Source organism: Pyrgilauda ruficollis, unplaced genomic scaffold (genome assembly GCF_017590135.1).
Source record: "Pyrgilauda ruficollis isolate IOZ18807 unplaced genomic scaffold, ASM1759013v1 scaffold108, whole genome shotgun sequence".
In the NCBI taxonomy this organism is placed as follows: Eukaryota; Metazoa; Chordata; class Aves; order Passeriformes; family Passeridae; genus Pyrgilauda; species Pyrgilauda ruficollis.
The window spans coordinates 297,945-317,249 of NW_024508988.1; the positions used below are offsets into that span (position 1 = coordinate 297,945).

General features: G+C 46.2%; 1 protein-coding gene across 1 annotated transcript; it reads right to left on the bottom strand.

The window, feature by feature from the left end:
• Positions 1–225: 225 nt before the first annotated feature.
• On the bottom strand, positions 226–19,073 carry GDNF (glial cell derived neurotrophic factor). The gene is made up of 3 exons (XM_041472310.1): positions 18,952–19,073; positions 17,502–17,699; positions 226–2,975 (listed from the first exon to the last, which is right to left on the bottom strand). Exons 2-3 carry the CDS (start codon positions 17,671–17,673, stop codon positions 2,491–2,493), a joined length of 657 nt encoding a protein of 218 aa, XP_041328244.1. The 5' UTR covers positions 17,674–17,699; positions 18,952–19,073; the 3' UTR covers positions 226–2,490.
• Between the last annotated feature and the right edge of the window lie 232 nt (positions 19,074–19,305).

Here is a 19,305-nt window from a genome sequence, read left to right on the forward strand (position 1 = left end):
TCTGTCCCTGCAGCATTGTTTGATGCAGATTGGGGAATGGAGCAACACTGTAACTTGGAAACTATATGATGGGGAAGCACTAACAACAACTATGTAACAATAGAAATGAATTTTATTTCGTAAAAAGTTATAAAATGAATATTGTACAAAAATAAAGTCTGTAGAGAACTTTGGTTGATTAACACAAATGACTGAGACATATAATTGCAGGTGAAGTAAAAAAATCCAGAGAAGCACACTCCTGTCTTCAGTAAGGTCTAAAAACTAAAAAAAAAAACCAACCAAAAACCTAAAAAAAAAAAAATCACAAACTTTACCCTTTTGTATTTTGAACATAGAGATTTGCTTTGGTTGCAGCCTCTTCAAGCTGCACAGAAAATGCTTTGAGGCAAGTTTTCATCAGCTGGGGCAAGAGAAAGCGCAGCTGTGAGCGCTGTCGCCGATCAGCCGCCCCGCAGCGCGGCTGTCCCCGCGCCCGGCGGGCGCCAGGGCCCACAAGGTGCCAGCGCAGGGTGTCACCACCCCTGAGCAGCACGGAGGGCACGGCGGCCCCGTGGCAGTGTGAGAACACACCCTGCGGCTGGTTCTCCAGGCCTATCCCCCCTCCGCCCAGGAAAGCGGCGGAAATTGGGGATGAATTACGTGCCATACACCTGGTACACCTTTCTATGCCTGTTCTGGACTTTTTTGACCTCTAGACCCTTCTTCAGTGGTGCCCCAAGGGGCCCAGGGCAAAATGAGTATGGAGAGCCATTACATGCATGAGATAAAAGGTTGGACCATGGTTTTCAACAAGGATTTTTTTTTCTTGTTGCTTTTGTGGGAGTTGATGCTTCACTGGCTGTCAGGTATGTCTAGTGACCTGCACTCCTGCTCTTTTGGGAAAAATGTCTCCAGAATGAGAGCTTGTGTTAGCGGTCACGTACGAACACCTTTGCTGTACAACCTCCCTCCTCCTAAGGAAACTTGGGCTGTTCTGCTGCATGGGTATGATCCTGTAATGTTTCAGCAAATTATACAAAACACTCTGGTTATTTAACACAACTGTTTACTTGCAGGCTATATTAAATCCAGGGCTAACTAGTAAGAGGGATTTAACCTCTTCTATACGGAAGTATGGAAGGAAAAGCTTAAATAAATATAACTAGAAATTATAAGGCTAAATGTGATTATTTTCCATTTGTCAATAGTTATATGAGGTCAGTTGGCATAAAGTGTGAGAAAAAATGTGGCTACATTTAAAATATGACTAAAATTAGTTTTTCTAACAAATTGCTAATGTTGAGCCAAGTCCTGCGACCCTCACTTGTCCAGAGCCATTGCTGCTCCTGCACATGCATGACTGCAGTAATTTTCAAAAGGCTTAGTGATAGAAATAAGGGCTGCAGGCTTCAGCACTACCTTTTGTGAACATAATCAAGATTTTGTTTAAAAGAAAAAAAGGTAAAGTAAGTGATTTTTTGCATTCAAGTTAACACCTTAAACCAAAAGCATGGACCGTTGTTCCCAACGTCTTTGTCTCTCTATATCCCCAAGTGCCATCTACTTTGGCACCTTTGAAAGACACTTTAATAAATAAGGAGACTCATTACTGAACTGTAATAAATAAAAATAACTTAATCTCAATAAATATCTTCTGTATACTTATGCTCTGAAGGGATGCATTGCATCAAGTAGTCTCTCTCAATCACAATGACCAAACAGAAATGTAGTTATGCAAGTGACGTTAGTCCTTTGTAAACCTAAAGAAACGCATTTTGTCTAGGCTGGGCTTGTTATTTCTCTTACTGTATACTAGGAAGAAGTGCTTAAAAACTCAACTTGTTTTCACAGGTAGCAGAAGAACAAAATCTTGCACTCATTTTGAAGAAACACAATATGGAAATAACCAAACTTAGCCAGTAAGCAGAACTGTTTTGCTTCATAAAGAACTTGAAGAACTGGTCATTTTGATACTTGCCCAATATCATCTTACTTACAAGGGTAATCTTATAGCTTAGGAGTTGTCCTAAGCACTCAGGAACTGCCCTCCAGTGAGCAGTAGCACAATGTGTCTTTCAGTAGAGCTGAGGGCACAGGGGATTAGTAAGGGACTCCTAAGCTACTTCTTAGCTAAGCTTCTTGGTATAACTGGTATATCATGGCAAAACTACAACACAGCGTGGTATGGCAGGGTTGTGTTTTTAAGCACGTTCCTCATGGATTGAGTCTCACTGATGGTGGACTGAGTCAAACAGGAAAGGTAGCGTGCACATCATCCATCCATCGTCATCTCCACCTGAGCTTTTACCTAAATCCCCATAGGACGCCAGAAGTCTCCATCCTTCTACTCTGCCGCATGCCTCCTTATCCCCAGGCTCTCATGGCTCCTTAGTCTGTGTTCTTGGTCCGTTTTCCTCCACTTGGAGCAGACACTTCCCTGGGAACCTTGGTCCCTCTCTTTGCAGCATAGCAGGAATGGAGAACTGGTGCTGCCTTGACATGCAGCTGTCAGACGCATCCACACCTTTTCGCGGAATGTTTTTTCAGTATGTGGTAAACCAGGTTATCATCCAAAAAGGACAGGTCATCATCAAAGGCTGTGGGTCTGCAACAGGCTTGCCTCACTTTGTCGGTGACCAGTTTTTTCTTTCTGGTTAAGTTTTTTAAAATTTTGTCATAGGTGGTCTCAGCTGCATCACAAGATCCACTGCAATACCGGAAAATTAGCTCTTCTTTGGTTTCATATCCCAAATCCAAGTCGGTCACATTTAAATGTATTTCTGTTAAGACACATCCTCGATTTTTGCCCTTTTGATTCCTCCTTCCTTTTTTGTTGGAATTCTCTATGTTTGTGGCTGCATTTTGACGGTTTCTCTCCCGCCTAGAAAAAATCGGAGTCTGTTTATCTGGTGACCTCCTCAGTCTTTTAATAGTGGCTTGAATAAAGTCCACTACCTCATCAAACTGATCTGGATAATCCTCTGGCATATTAGCTGTTTGGGAAAGAGAGAAAAGGCTTTGTCACACATCAGTTATCATGAAGTTTGTCCATTCACAACTCAAAAATATTATGCGCATGCAAGCATTTCTGCCTATCACTTCAGAACACATGCCCAGGACCCTCAGAAATCAAGGAGAATTTGGAATGGTTTAGGTCATCACAGAAACTCATTTGGGGAAAGATAAATGAGAAGTATTTGTATTTCTGTGTGTATCTGCTGATGCTTGGTAGCGTTTCAGCACATCTTTTAATACTGAATGAGCCCTGTGGAAATAGAGGGAAAGAAAAACATGTCATGGTATGAAAATTAGTTAAGAGGTAGATGAAGCCACTGTAAAGAGGTTATACAGACTCTTCCCAGCAAAGTAGCAACAGGAAGAGGTTTCTTTAAAGCATTTTTTTGATTATAGTTGTTAATTATTTTCTTTTCACACCAGCAGCAGTTAGTATTGCCAAAGCCACCTGTCAATAAGGTTTTTGGGCGTGACAGAAGGAGGATTTCCTGGGGTACCAGACTGCGTTATTATTCCTGGATGAATGCCTGGGTTTTTACTGCTTCTAGGGAATAATTATTTTCATAGCTTTTGAAAAATTTCTCATGTAAGTGTTTTGTATCATAAGACGTTGATCACACTGAGTAGAAATAGGTCAGAATAGAAGTAGTATGGTAATTTTTTAGAAAAATACTACGAATGCATTTTTCTTTTATGAAAATTTAATTTTCATCCTATTTAATTTATCACTTGGTATATATAATTGATGAATTATTCAAGTAAATTGAACAATGAAGTCAATGAAATGTTTTGATACTAGCAGAATGAACCTCTTCAAGAAGGGTGAAATGAAATGTGTTCTGAAATGCTTCTAAATTTTCCCATTATATCATGATTTGGAAAAAAAAATGCATTTTGAGATCCTTTATCTTCCCATGGACTAAAAATCTCAAAATTACCTGCTTTAGTGAATGCAGAGAACTAACGAAGTGTCAGGCTGTCTGGACCCTGTGTGTGGATGCCCTTACATTGCATTATTAATGACTGTATCTTAAACTATATTGCAATATTGAGGGTTTTTTTCATATTTATTGCCCCAAAAATTAAGACTTCTTCCTTTCCAGTAAGTCCTAAGAGAATGCTCCTTTCTGTACTTAACTCCTAAAACCCAACACGTAACAGACCGTGCCACACTGGTCTTGCATATACGGGAATATCCATCTCCAATGCTCCTACAAATACTGCAGGAACACCAAACACTGGGAGGCATTATCCAGTGCAGTGCACCTGGTCAGGAGCTGGTACCTACACAAAGGCTCCCACTCAGTGAGGTGCTGAGATTGGCATTGCTCCTTAGGCAAAAGCTCAGCACCACATTTCCCTAATGAGCGCGGTAAGACAGGAATCCCAGTGGGTGACCAGGCAGCACAGGCACCCAGCTCAAACAGGGTAGCATGGACTCTGTCAACAGGAGGCAAAGGCATGAGGCTTCCCCCACTACCTAGCAAAAGTGCACCCTCATATCCTCAGTAGAAGCACCAAATACAGAGGAGATGGGGGGGGGGCAGCAGAATCCTAACTCTGCCGGTGCAAAAACCCGCTGAAACAGAGAGCATCTGCACATAATCAGGAATAGGGACTGCTGCCTGAAGCAGCCACATCTAGAGGCCTCTATCCATCAATAGTGAGGGATCAGAGATACATGTTTTGTGATGGATGGATCCAGCAAAATAGTTTAGACTGGTAAAAGAGTAATGGAAGCTGGAAACCTTGTATCACCTTGAGGGTGATACAAGGCCAACAGGGTGCTGTAAACTGTAGCATTTGGAACTGAAAAAAGTGAATTACACTTTGTTTTATCCATGCTAAAAAGAACAATCCCAGAGAGCAGTGTTCATGTTCAAAGACATGAAGGAGGGATGGCTGCTATCTATACAGCTAGGTGGAACCTGAACAAGGCAGGACCCAGCCCCATATCCCTGCAACTCCAGTGGTAAGTACACCTTTCTTGCACTCCTCTAGCTCTGTTGCAGCTACCAAAATACACACTGTGAGCCATACCTGCTGGAGAGGGGCTGCTCGGATGGAAGTGTCCACTAGATGCACCAACCAGCTCCTTTGCAGAAGAGGCTGGTCTGCCTACTCTGTACAAGTACTGCCCAACCCAGCAAGAACCAGGTCCAGGCAACAGGTGGGCTATGTTCCTTTAAAGCAACAAGGGCTAGACATCTTTCTAGACTCAGTTTCAAAAGATGAACCACATGGAGCTCACACAACCCCTATTGCTGAAGTACAAATTTGGCCCTGACACAGATACAGATGGAAAGTAGCTGGTAGAAGGCACTTGTTGCTCAGGACTGAGTAGTTTCTAGATTTCCTACACAGAAACTAATTTTCTTAGTCTATAACCAAATTACAGAAGGATGTAGCCCTGAGGATTTCGCTCTAGAAGTGCCCTTCTCCACTCTGAACTTCAAATGCCCTCCTCTCATACCACTGTGACTACCCCAGCCCACACCTCTTTCATGTATTCCCAGCACATAACAACAGTACGATGCAACGAGACCTTGGCTACGGAGAGTGAAACACAACGGTAGGGAAACATATGAGGGCTTAACAAAATTAATGCAGTGCTCAACCATCAGGAAGGGGGCAACAGACAGCTACAGGGAAAGCCAACCTGTAAGTAGAGATTATTGTTTGCAACCTTCAGCCATGTACTTATCTCAAGCCTGGCACACTGCCAGTGCAGTGAGAGTTCCCTCTCCCAAGAAGGGAGAAAGAAAACTGTGGATTAACAAAACTGTGGATTAACTGAAGATTAATCTTCACATCACTTTTAAATGGCTTGCAACTGAGGGGCAAAAATACCACCTACCCCTGTGAGAGTGCTATAGACAGGTGTGTACTTTGGCTAAATATCAATCAGACAGCTACAGGGTTCGAGCACTGTTCTGCCAGCTATATCCTGCCGGGTAGTAGACAGGAGGAGGGCAGACCCATGTGGTGAGCTGTGTTCCTGCTAAAAGTGCATGCTGATATCCATCCTGGTTCATGTGTGATTCCTACCTTGGCTGCACCATGGGAGGTAATGCCACTGAGAGCTTTCTGCGCTGCAAGTGGCCTGTGATATTTCAGGTTGAGGAAACTAAATGCCTGGTCTGCATCACCCCATGCAATGCTGGTGATGCAGACATGCACTGTCAACCGTGCAGAAGGTGCACGCAGTAGAGGAAAAAGTAGATCAAATAATCAAACCAAGAGCATTCAACTAGGGAAGTCCTACCTACACACAGACAAGCTGCACCCAGAAAACGGGGTCACTGGCAGCATGACTGGTTCTGCTAATGTCATTAAGGCTCTAACATGAACTGTGCAAGAAGTGTTCCAAGTGTCTAATGGAGCTGAGGATCCCTGCTCTGCTCATGCCCTCCTGCAACACCAGGAGACTCACTGGGAGGAATGCCAGTACTATTAGTAAGATGAATTCCAATTTCCTGCCTCCAGTGTGGACTTTCTCTTCAGGCCAGGGAACTGGAAACTATCCCATGTAGTATCCAAATCTACCAGTAAGACTCCTGCAGTGAGCCCCAATATTTGGAGATTACATCACTGGAGGAGACAAGAGGCTTGTGGGTGGTAATAGGAAACTGGTGGAAACAGTAGGCACAGAGCTCCCCTTGAGAAAATATGCAGATCTTCTTGCTCCTGGTCACTGTCTGCCCACCTAAACTACATGTGCTGGTACAGGCTGTATGGGTACACCAAATCAACACAGTGGCAGCTGCATTACTGGGCTACTCAGTGAGCCCTTGCAAGTTTCTGTAACCAGCACTCTCCTCTGGCTATGGAGCTCCAAACTGGTTGTGAGCAATGCAGCAGTGTTCTTTTGGCAGCTTCCAATGCATGGCCGAGGTACCCCAGGTTTGCTTCCACAATTTAACAGCCTTAGCAACAGCTCCAATCCCTGCAATCAGCTATTTTTTCTACTGCTTAATAAATCAGTCATCAGTGTGACTACAAGAAATCACTAGGAATGGGTCACAGGGGTCTGGAAGAAAGATTGACAACCAGGAGTGAAGGGAGACTTGTCTTAGCCCTGTGCTGAGGTGCCAGTCATGGCTCTGTAGGGATGTTCAGCTTTCCAACAAGCACGGGTGTGAAGACCTAGAGCCTGAAACAAAACACTGTGAAAAACTGCTGAAATAGGATCCAGAGCAATCCAGTGGAAACACCAGCATTGACACCAGGCATGATGGATTGAAACCAGAAGTAAATGCTGAGGAAGCTACCACCAGACATCATACATGAATAAGCACAATAACCTCTATGACTAAACTCCATAAAAGGCTAATAGACAGAAGGGAAGGTGGAGAACACTGACTGCAGGATGTCCCCATCCTGATGGGCACTTGGTAGATGTGCTCCAGGGATGCTGACACCTCTCTGCACCACAGACATCACATGCTGAGCACTTGTTTGTTCTCTGCACTGTTTTAAATTCTGCTGGGGGAAATGGGGGTGCTGATGGAGCTGTGGCTAGGGAACATCAGCGCACTCATAGGGGCTGCCTTAGCGTGTAGCCATGGTTTGTAAGCTGAAGAGAGCTGTTTGATAGAGGGGTACTTTTTTACCCTTCTGTCTGCAACATTGTTTAGTCTCACAGCACCTTTGCTTCTCTCACACTGTGCTGACTTGATTGTGCAGCAGACAGAGTTTGCTGAGGAGATTTCACACCCCTGCAAGGAGCAGATACACATTTTGCATGTGCGTCTATGTGTTCTTCATTTACACATATGCACACACAAATATAACTAATTATACACACACACACACACATTTCTTCAAAACAAACTAGTTTACTGACAACACTTGCCTTCTGCTGGAAAAGCTGAGAGAACAAACACATGACAGATGCCTGTCATGTTGTGCAATGTGCCAACAGAAAATGCTGGGATAATGGCATTAAAGCAGCAAGTATCTCCGAGGAGCAGTCCCCAGTATCAAGCTCCAGGGTGTGAAGGAATTAGAATTTAAAAAAAAGCCATCCAGGACAGGACAGGGCAGGATGGAACAGGATAGGATAGGATAGGATAGGATAGGATAGGATAGGATAGGACAGGACAGGACAGGACAGGACAGGACAGGACAGGACAGGACAGGATAGGATAGGATAGGATAGGATAGGATAGGATAGGATAGGATAGGATAGGATAGGATAGGCAGAGCAGCACATGCTCAATACAGGTTTGCAAAGGTTGTCTTGCACATGTGATGCACCTGAAAACATGTGTTTCCCAAAGAAAAGGAACGTATGTCCTTCAAAAGTAAAATCCTCCCTCAGGGAACATGGGGTCTCTGTATGTCTTGCTCAGAGTGTGGGAGAAAGGCTCACAGACCCCAGTGGCTGGGTCACTTAAACTATGGTGCCACAGACTGGTGTGAAGTCATGAGGTTTTGTTTGGGCTTTATGTCACAATTCCCAAAGCTGTTTCCTGACTGTCCAGCTCCCTGAGAAAGCCCCTTGGAGGCAGTCTGTGTGCGGGCACATGCAGGCGTTTATGCACCACCTCTGCCTCATGTCCCTGCAGCAGGAGCCTGGAGAGGCAGCAGGGCTTGTGCATCCACCACGTGTGTCCTGCTGTGCTCAGCTCACTCTCCTGCAGCTCCTTTCCATGCTCCCTCTTTCACTACCATGCCACCCAGGCAGGAACAGGCAGAGCCTTTTCCTATGGTTGCAACAAGAATACAAGTTTGTTTTCCAGGGTCAGAGAACCAAGACTGTTGGGCATTGGTGACAGTCCATGCGCCACCGTGCCTCTGAGCACCTTCTCTGTATCCCTTGTCCAGCTGAACAAGGGCTCTTCATCTGTGAAGATTTTTTCACATAACCAGAAAAATGAATAAAAAGGCAAAGAAAGAAATAATGAAATGTCACAAGACATACAAATAGGAATCTAGCAGAGTGATCAGGCTGGGGGCACAGCTGGTGAACACCTTCAACAGAAGGAGCGAGACTCACTTAAAATACAAATTTAAAAACCAAACCAACCAACCAACCAACTAAAAAAAAAAAAAAACCAAAAACAAAAACCCATCACAAAAAACCCAAACACAAGAATATTTGCATCATCTGCTTGCTGTTTGCAAGCTGTTTGCTTGTTTTGTAAACACATAGAGCACAGTCGGATCATAGCTTTGACCCAGACTCCTAGGTTTGGAACATCCTTCTGTAATGCAAACTGAAATTCTTGCCTCACTGATGTTCTCTGGAACCTGAAGTTTTGACCTGGCTGTCCCCTGGGCACAAGAAGAGCTGGCAGCATGCATGAGTGAAGGATCCTGCAGCCAAACAGTCACAGCACTCCCCATTAGCCCCTGGAGAAATCCAGTCCTGAGTTCTGCTTTGGGAGTCCAGGGAAATGTTTGTGGAAGTGCAACCTTAGGTTAAAAATACTAATGTGATGATCATTCTGCTTTACAAAGTGAGAAAGTAGCAACTGTGGTGGGGATAAGACATTTGTTTTATTGAAAATGAAATATTTGGTATAAAAAGACAATATTATATGAACACATCTAAGTGAAGGCGGGTGTTAAAAATAGTATACTGAAAAGTTTTTGGTATTTAAACAATTAAAATACCACCTCTCTGAGGCATGACTTTGCTTTCATGCCTTGCCTGAAAATCCATGGGACCGAGAGTGAAATGGAAACCCGCTGGTTGCATCCATTAGGAAATAGAGCATCAAACAAACCGGGGTCAGCTCATCCTTAAATGTTTAATACAGTTCTGTATTACCTCACTCCCAGCCCATGCTGTGGCTCCCCTCAGACTCAGAGAGCCCTTAGAAATGGAGCCTCTCCCCAGTGTCACTTGTCTCTCATCAAGGCAAGTGCTAAATAACCTGGTGGGTAGTGACAGGGCCACTCACACCAGTCAGGTACAATGAGGCAACACTGGTAAAAGGCCCAGGACTGACCTTCCTGGTGTTCTTGCTCCTGATGGAGCAGTCAAGTTATGTGTTTGCAGCTCACTAGCTAACCCTGCAGCTTCCCACGTGTCGATCATAACGACAAATCCACAGAGTCCTTTGTATTTGCACTCTGCCACGCTCGGCAGTGCCTCCCTTTCTGTACTTTGCTTGCCTTCTTGCAGTGAGAAATGCTGGTTCTCAACAGAGGAAGAAAGCAGGGAGACAACAGGACCACCACGGTTGTTGCCAGTGTGGCAAGTCCCTAGTGCAGGGGGAAACAGCAAGGTCAGATGGACTGTGTGAAGCAGAGGAAGTCATGAGCTGACCTGCTCACGGGAGTTTCTTGTTCTTCACCTAGTCCAGGCAGGTTCTCACAGGACCCTGCCCGATGTGGGCTGCCCTCCTCTGCCCACTCCCACCTCTGGCCTCTCTGGGGTGTGCAGAGGAACATCTCACCCAGCAGTCAAGGAGCAGAGGAGCAACAGGAGGATGAAATCTTGCCTCTGGCACAGACCTTTGAATCACCAGCTCTGGGCACCACAGAGCAGTTGGCTTTTCAGCAGTTGCACCTGAGATTTTGTGGCATCTCCTGCACATGCTGCCAGGAGCCCATCTGCACTAGGACTTTATCCTAAGGGGTGGTGGGTACGTAAGCACCCTCAGAGCATCCCTGCACCAGAAGAACTTACAGCATGAAGAGTGTAAAAGGGGAAGATAGAAAAAGTGCCAGTATCCTGCCTGAAGCCACCAACCAAGTAGGAGCCAAATCTGGGCAAGACACATACCTGCTGACTCCTCCCTAAGATCTGGTACCCTTCCACATCCATACCATGCTGAGTAAATATCCAGCTTCCCAGTAAAACCTAGGTTTACTCCTAATATTTGGTTAAGCTAGAACCTAAAATCCTGTGACAGCCTCAGATGAGAATATATGAGCAAGACCCGAAACCTGTAGCATTTGTTAGTAAGAACAAATGCAGCCAGCTAATAGGCAAGCACGCAGGTTTTAATGGAGGAAATACTGATGGTATTTTCTTCACCATCCCTGATGCAGAAGTGATCCAGCCCAGCTCTCTTACGACATCAGTAAAAGCCCATGATGGTAACCCAGCCCCTCTTTAATAACAGTTCACTGAAGGGAAAGAGCACTCTTAAATCAATAACATCAGCTATTACTAGAATGCCTGTGCTCTTACGCTGCATCTCCCACTGGGTTTTAGAAGCATCCCCAAGGAACAAAGACATGCAGCAAAGCAGGAAGAACAGACTCTAAAGAGACCCTAACCCAGTCTCTTCCCTGTGGCCATAGACTGGCAGAGCAGTCTGGGCAAAATCTTGGCTGATATTTCTCTTGTGGCAATCTCTGCTGATATCAGATTTGATCTGATCTATAAATAATACATGATCTTTCATTGTTGCCTTTCAATTGCCTGCATTTCAATGTGTTTACAAAAGGAACAATATGGAAGGTTTTAATATTGCTAGTTGAAAATTGTTATTGCTGGCAAGTGTGGACTGGCACTTTGCCAGATAGAGCTGGTGTGTGCTCAGAAGAGCAAGGTCCTTCCTAACTGCTACACTGGGTGCTACCTCCCTTCAGAAGTTTCCTAAGTAATGGCTGATTTTGCCAAAGAAATCACATATGCTCTGGATGGAAGCAGAGATAGTCCAGATGTTTGTACACCATTCGTTATTTAATGGGGATATGACCAGCTTGCCTCTAAAAGCGTGGCCACCAGAGAAGTTTTGGCATATTCCTGTAACACTGCCAGCCACAACACAGGAAAATAAATGCATGGATTTCAGTGTTTGCTTATTTTGAAGACTATTCCTGTCCAATAATCTTTAAAGTATTTGCACAAGTCTCAAAGACTTCAAGGAAATGTACCTGCAGGTTTCAGTTTAAGTGATGTATAATACACAGAGCCTAAACTTCTGCTATGTCATATGAGTGGCTTTATTCCTTAAGAAAAATGCTGCTACATGAAATACCTCACAAAATTAATTTTAAGTCCTTGATCTTAAAACATATTCTAGCATACATTTTTTGTCTTAATATTTTATTTGCAGCTGTGTTTTTGATCCTATTTTCTTTCTTCTCTTTGCAATCACGATTGAAATTACAAGAACAACTGAAATCTTTCCTGTGGTTCTCTTTACCAAAGGATATTTCTTGATCAGGAACTGAGCTGTTTTGTAAAAAATGACCACTCTGCGGTGCTAACCACTTTACCAGCACTAATGTGTCAGTGGCCTATTTAGATGTCTGATGATCCTGGACATGGTTATGCTGCAGTATTTTGTATTGCTTGTTTATTTCTACTTATTCACTTACTATCTCAGAAATATGGGAATCCACAACAAATGTAGTCACGTAGGGTTTGGCCTATGTACTACAAGTTTTATCTTGAGATCTCTAGATAGCGGTGGGGGGGAGGGATGACAGCTGGGTATCTGCACTAGATGTTGACCTCTGAACACCTGCAATTGTGGCAGGGTGGGACTTGATGACCCAAATGGCTTCTCAAAGCCTTTGTAACTTTGGTTATTTTAAAACCGCTTTTTGCAGTACTAACCAGGAACAGTATAACTTACGAAGACATTACAACCTATCAGTCAGAGGATCTTCTACTAGTGGACAAACAATGCCTCCTCTACTGAATTCAGTGACAGTCTAATGAATATTTAACACAACCGAATTCTTCAGCTTTTCAAGGAATGTTTTGAAGCTCTTCATCTGCAAATCCTGAACATGGGTATTTCTAAAATATACTGAAGAGTCTTAGGAAGGTGACAAAGAAAAGTATGTCCAGCTATGTTACCTGTCAATAAACACCTGCAAAACATCCAACAGCATCCACAGTTTCACTGGCAACCTTTTGAGATCCCTAAATTGAAACGCAGCAAAGAACTAACACTTTCAGCAAAGGATAACTCAAAATGAGAAATAGAACTTTATTATCCTGCAATTCAGAACTTTTTTTTTTTTTCTTAAGTCACAAAGTGCTCTTCACTGGAATATATTCATGAGACTGCAGAGGAATTTGCTCTTAGGGCTACATGCCTATGGATTTAAGCACATCTGCCTGGTTTCTTTATATTTCTAGAATTTTGCCCATGAAAGGACCAATCTGAATGCCTGGGATTTCTCAGTGCCTAGACATCCTGTGCAAACAAACTTTAGGACATACATGTGCTGGCTTGGGCACCCAGGCGCACTCGGTTGGACACTGGCAGGATGTGCCAGATGGATGCACTGGCTGTGCTGGATGCACTGGCTGTGCTGGGCACACACAGATCAGATGGCACAGACTGGCACCTGCTCAGTGTGGCTGATACCTCCCTGATGCACTGGGTTTACTGTGCAGGGCAGGTTACCTCTGCAGCTTCTGTGTCTTAGTCTAAAGCACATATGTCACACCGTGGGTGTGCTGAGCAGGAAGGCCTGGGCAAAAACATGAGAGTTGTAGTTTGTGACATTGAATGGGCCTAATAAATATTGTAGGGAAGGAAATGCATTCACTTGGAAGCATAATTAAATACTGGTTTTGCCTTAAAGAGCTCTACAATACCACTATTTTTTCTAGATACTTTCCATATTAGTTGATAAAGTTGCAGCTAAAAGCAGTAACTCAACATTAAATACACCTTAGCAGGATTAAGAAGAATTTTTAACAGAGTATAACACATATACACCATGGCGTGTCACAGCATATACCAAAGGAGCTCCCACAGTGAATGATCATTCAGTAGCTGTAAAGTAACTCAGACACCAGGATGCAAAAATCTGTATTTTCCTCTTACTAGGAGGGAAAATCCCATGGGGAGATGTTTCATTTAATTCTACCGGCTTATCACTGGTTCTTAGTAAAGGTTCTCACTTGATCTAGAGAATACATATCATATCATGGATTTTAGGACACTCCAGTCCTCATGTACATGTTGATTATGTGCATCCAACAGCAAGCAGTTACAAGATGTATTCACTGGTGACTATGTATAATGCAAACAAGTGTTTGGCTCCCTCTGCACTGTCATGCTTCTGAGGCTGCTGACTTAGTATTTAGTTTATAATAATGTGGTTTATATTTGTTCTACTTGCATTTGGTATTTAAGCTAATAGTGTTCTTCCTCCAGAGGATTGCAGCATAAGGGAAACAATGAAACAGTTACAAACTTTACATCTATTCTGATTTTTGTGGGTGAGAAATAAGCTATCCCATGAATATTGATGCCAAAACACCTACAAATAGGTGTTTCATCTCCAATGCACTGCATTTGTGGAGGAAACTCCAGCCTCCAGTCCAATTAAAAATGCAGAAGATTGCAATTGCTAGCACCCTCTGCCATCTCTGATTACTGCCCTGAACAGCAAAGGTCAGCACATTACACCTGATCAGCCCAGGAGGTTAGAACCCTGCCTGAAATGAAGGGAGGTTTCAAGCCAACCTGAAAGGGATGGGGTAACATCAGGTGACCTCTGAGTGCTTTGCAGAGAAAGCAATCCCATCAAACAAGAACATAAAAAGGTGTCAAGGGCCTGGGAAACAGATGTGTTCTGCAGCAAGCTGTTTGGCCTGCCCTTCGGGGTCGACTTATCTCAACAGTCCTGCTAAGCCCTGATGCAAGAGGTGTGTGGGAGACACAACTTCTCTGCAGTAGGAGCAGTGGGCCTTGGAGCAAAATGGCTACGCTCAGCCTGCAAAGGGACATCTTCAGGGGACAGCAGTGCACCTCTCTGAATGCACACAGCACCCAGGCCTGCTCAGGGCCCACACACTGCTCTATGCATATGAGGCAACACAGGCGATGATGGTACTCCCACCGCATTGTGAGCTGTCCCCTGCAAAAGCCCTTAGCAAAGCAGCTGACCAACAGCACCCACAGAGATGGGAATACATGGCAGGTTCACCAGCAGATGTCCAGGGAGCTGCAAGAACACCTCTGTGCTTGTGGCACATTGTGCTCTGATGGCAAGAGAAACCTTCAAGTGGAAAGGGAAATGTACATGGTGTAGATACTGATTCCTCTTGTGTACTTAGCTCTGTGTCTTTCCTGTGCTGAAGGGTGCACGCTACCAAATTGTAAGCGGAGAGAACAAATATGTCAAAGACACTGATGGGGGATGACTTGAGCAAAGTGCTGCTGCAGCCAGAAGGCAGTGATGTGCCTGGGTAGGATCAGCCTCACAGCCTGTTTCCAGACTGTTTTCCAGACACTGCACTCTTTTAAATCAACTACAACTATCAACAAGCATAAAAGTGCACCAGAGTACTCCACTGCTCTCTTACAGTCACCTTTCGGCAGGTCTCCTCTGACTCATCTGACTTGGCAAATAGAGATGAATTTCTAACTTTCAGACTCGATTGTTGTGTTAACTACTGCCTTACAAAGATCACAGGGACAGCCTGGGTTTTCCTCAGTTTCTGGTGTGAAGAACAGTACTGCTTTCTTTGCTCTTGCAGGCAGGCCCATTTGTTAGTGATACACACAGTTAAAAAAAACCAAGACCAAACTATCAGCCCTTTCTCAAATGATTATCCTGGGCAATAACCTTTCACACAGCTCTGCATGGCTAACCCCATGTCTGTACCCTGGAAACAGAGATAATATTGATACTGCCATAGCTCAGGTAAAACACAGGCTGTCTTTCTTCCTGCTTCTTGTTTATCCAGTCCACAGGAAAGGAAAAAGATGATGCCACGTGTCGTGGTTTGACCAGGAAGTGAGGTTTTGGGAAGTTATGGTCAAACCAATCAGTGGCCAGATTTTGGATTGGCACCTGGTGTGGCCACTGGGGACTTGGATACACCTCTGAGAACACACAGGGGTTCCCAGAGAGACTTCCTCTTTGGAGTCACAATCCATGACACCACAGGAAGGCAGTGATGAGAAGTTTTGCATATTAGGAACTGAGAGAACCACTACTGCTGCCTATCCCCTTGAGCTGCTGTAGAGGAATCAGCTACCAGGGAACATATTCCCAGAAGCTGGTTTCAAGAGGAAAACAGGCATTGTACAAATACTAGCACTCTGGAAAGATGGAGCATTAATGCTCTCCCACCCTGAAGTTTATGCGAGAGCTACAAACTGACTAATGATGCTTTCCCCCTAATGCTCTTCTTGCCACCAGCACCTCAGCAAGCCTGTACAGAGGGGAACAGCACAGTGGCCTGAAAAGCTGATCATAGCCTTTTGCAGGACAGCACTTATCCACATGGCTTGCCATGGAGAAGAAGATCACCATGTGTGACAGCCCCATGATCCTGGCAGGCTGTAGTCCTGTCAGGAAACACTTTTGGCCAACCTCCCTGTATGGAGGGGCTGAAAGGATGTCAGGGTTGCCAGTCTGTGAGCAGCAGGCGCCCAGGCTGGGACGCGCAGAGGCGGGAGCCTAGGCAAGATTCCAGCAGGGGGGAAACACCAGCAAGAGAAGGGAAGAGAGGATAATTGGGGAAGTGCATGTGTATGGAAGAGACGGTGTTTGGGAGGGGTCAAAGTGAAGTCACAGCAAATGCTTGGTGCCTCCATACTGCGTTAGCCTGGCTGCTCCCAGAGAAACCAGAGCGTGGCTGCCTGTGACTGGAGCTGTGGCAGGCACAGGGAAAGGACATGCCTCCAGAAAAGGAGATAGAAATGAATCCCAATTACTGGATACTCTGTGTATCCTGTAACGAGCTAAACAGAGAGGGGGATGAGCAAGGGCAAAAGATGCAACCTTCAAACTACGTCTGTGCCTTTGCTAAGTGAATGTCTCCACTATTCGTGTGAGTATTCTACCACTTACTGAGTAATAATACCTCTCTCTTTAAAAAGCCACCAGAGTTAACACAATGCTCACATACCACTGTGAAAATCCTGTACCTGCTATTGTAGGTACAGGACCTATTATTAGCAAGGCATTATTATCTGTCATTTGGATTGTAAACTGTCTTACTGTGAGCTAGCTCATATGGATTGCTCTGCATCAAGCTCCTAACCTTTCCACAGCTACTCTTCTGTAAATTTCCATGTGGACACACTAATTTCGAGATCAGAATCCAAGGAGGATTTAATGAAGCTCAGCAGTACTCCAGGATGTGCGCAGCGCCTCCCATCACGGAGGCAAACCTCCATCAGGCCTTGCGCCCACTACAGGCAGAGAATAATAGCATTGGCAGGTCTGAGCAGGGAGAGGAGGCTGAGGCGGTGGAGAAGGAGTTTCAGTGCCTGTGCTGCGAGGGGTGTGAACCAGATCCTCCTCTTGGCTCCTCTGCATACAACACACTTGTACCACCCACCTCCCCATGTATTTCAACCAGAGAGATCCTAGGACTGCCAGGAAGGCAGGGCTGGAGTGGGCAGGGGGTATTGCAACTGCAACTGTCAACCCCCAGCTTTGGAGAATGACTAAGTTTGGAGCTCCTCAAGCAAGACCAAAGCCAATGACACCACATGTGGAGAAACAGGGGCACAAAATGGGAGGATCCTTTCCTCATCCTGATGCCTGAGCAAAGAGAAGCAAATTTAGCAAGACAGACAGCAGTTGCTACAAAGGGGAATGTTTCTTACAGTCACTGTGCACAGCATAGGGAGGCAGCAGGCTGATGGGGGAGAGATCATCTTCAGGTCCCTCTACCACTGAAGGGGACCCCTTGGGAGGCGTCTTACCAGTGGGCAGGGGCAAGGTGGAGACCGTGTTGAGCAGCACCACGCAGACAGCCACAACATCCCATAACTTCATCTTAGATCTCCTTCCAACACGGGCCCCTGGCAGAAAGGAGAGGCAGGGTTAGCTCCCATCTGCTATGTTCCCCCAGTCCTGCCCCAGCTGTGCCAGCCCTGAGACAAAGCTAAGTAGTCTTGCACCCCAGACCACACTGCTTCACCCAGGCCAGGCCTGAGAACATTGGATGGAACAACAGCTGCTCCTCGTGCAGCCAGAGGAGTGAGGTGGGCTCTCCCCAGAAAGTGAGTGATGTGGGAGAGGGAGGCACAGGATGGCCTTCAGTCCCTTTATGCCTGAGAGAAAGCTGCATTGGGGAAGGCAAACATGCAGGCCCCAGAAGTCTGTTTCCAGGCACAGGGAGTGTGACCATGCCCCTGTGCTCACTGGCGGGCAGGTCACCTTGTGCTTGTTGAGCACCTGGGCAGCACCAAGGCACTTGTTCTCAGGCTGGACTGGGGAGGACTGGGTTGATCTCGGGTTCTGGTCTGTGCAGACTTGATGTGCTACAAGCAAACCTTCCTTTCACTTTCCCTCTCTTCCCCTTCTCTCACCTCCTTCCCTTTTTCCTCTCTCTTATTCCCTTTCTTCTTCCCCCCACCCTTTCCCTTCCCCTATCCTGTCCTCTCTTTGCTCTTTTTTCTCTCTTCTTTTTCCTTTCATCTTCACTTGTCACTTTTTTCCTTATACTCCTCCTTTCCCCCATTCTTTCCTCTTTCCCTATTGTCTTCCTCTTTTTCTTCCTATTTCCCTTTCCCCGTTACTTCAAGATTTCTTTTTTCCTTCCCTCTTTGTTTCCATCTCCCTTTAATTTTCCTCTTCCCTTTCCATTTCCCACTCCTTGTATTCTTCTCCTTCCCCAGTCTTTCCTTCATTCTTTCTTTTTTTCACCAATTCCCTTCCCTTCCCTTCCCTTCCCTTCCCTTCCCTTCCCTTCCCTTCCCTTCTTCTCCCTTTTTCTTTTCTTCTCCTCATTCCTCGGCCGCCCTGCCCGAAGTCTGCCACGGCACGTACCCGCTGCCCTCTGCACGCCGCCCGGGGGTAGCAGCTGCCCCCAGCCCGGTTCGGCTCGGCCCGGGCGGCGGCACAGGGCAGTGTCCGGCCCGGGAGGAGCAGCCCCGCCGGGGGGCAGCCGCGGAGGTCCCGGTCCAGCGGCGAGGCTTAGGGCGCGGCTGCCGCTCGGTGCGCGCCTTCTCCGCCGGCCGCTGCCTTCGCACCTCGTGGTGTTCGGGGTGCTGCGGGGTGCCCCCGGAGACAGTGCCCGCCCTCCCCCCGCGCACCCATCCTCGCCCTCACCTCTGAGCTGGTCTCGTCGGACCCGAGATGGACATTAACGCCGTGGAGTCGACCGGCTGGCCGGACGATTCATGTGGGCAGGTCGGGGTCCGACTGCCGGCACCCTCTTTGCTCAAAGGAGGGGGGAAGGGGAACTCGTATGGAGGAGGGGGTGTAAGGTCGCAGGTCTGGATGGAGGCAGCGGGGAGCCGGCAGCACAGTCCCCGGCGGCCTCCCCGCCGCCGCCGCAGGTGCTGTGCGCCGCGGGGGTCTCTGCCCGCCCCGGCCCCGGAGCCGCGCTCAGCAGCGGCGGGAGCGGCCCGAGCCGCGGGGAGCGCCGCCTGGCAGCGGGAGCTGGCGCTGGGTGCTGCGCTT

Excerpts from the sequence above, each read along its gene's own strand:
- GDNF (XM_041472310.1), bottom strand. The coding sequence starts at position 17,673 with ATGAAGTTATGGGATGTTGTGGCTGTCTGCGTGGTGCTGCTCAACACG. Across the intron at positions 2,976-17,501 it reads CTATGCTGTGCACAGTGACT|CTAATATGCCAGAGGATTAT; the intron begins GTAAGAAACATT and ends TTTCCCAAACAG.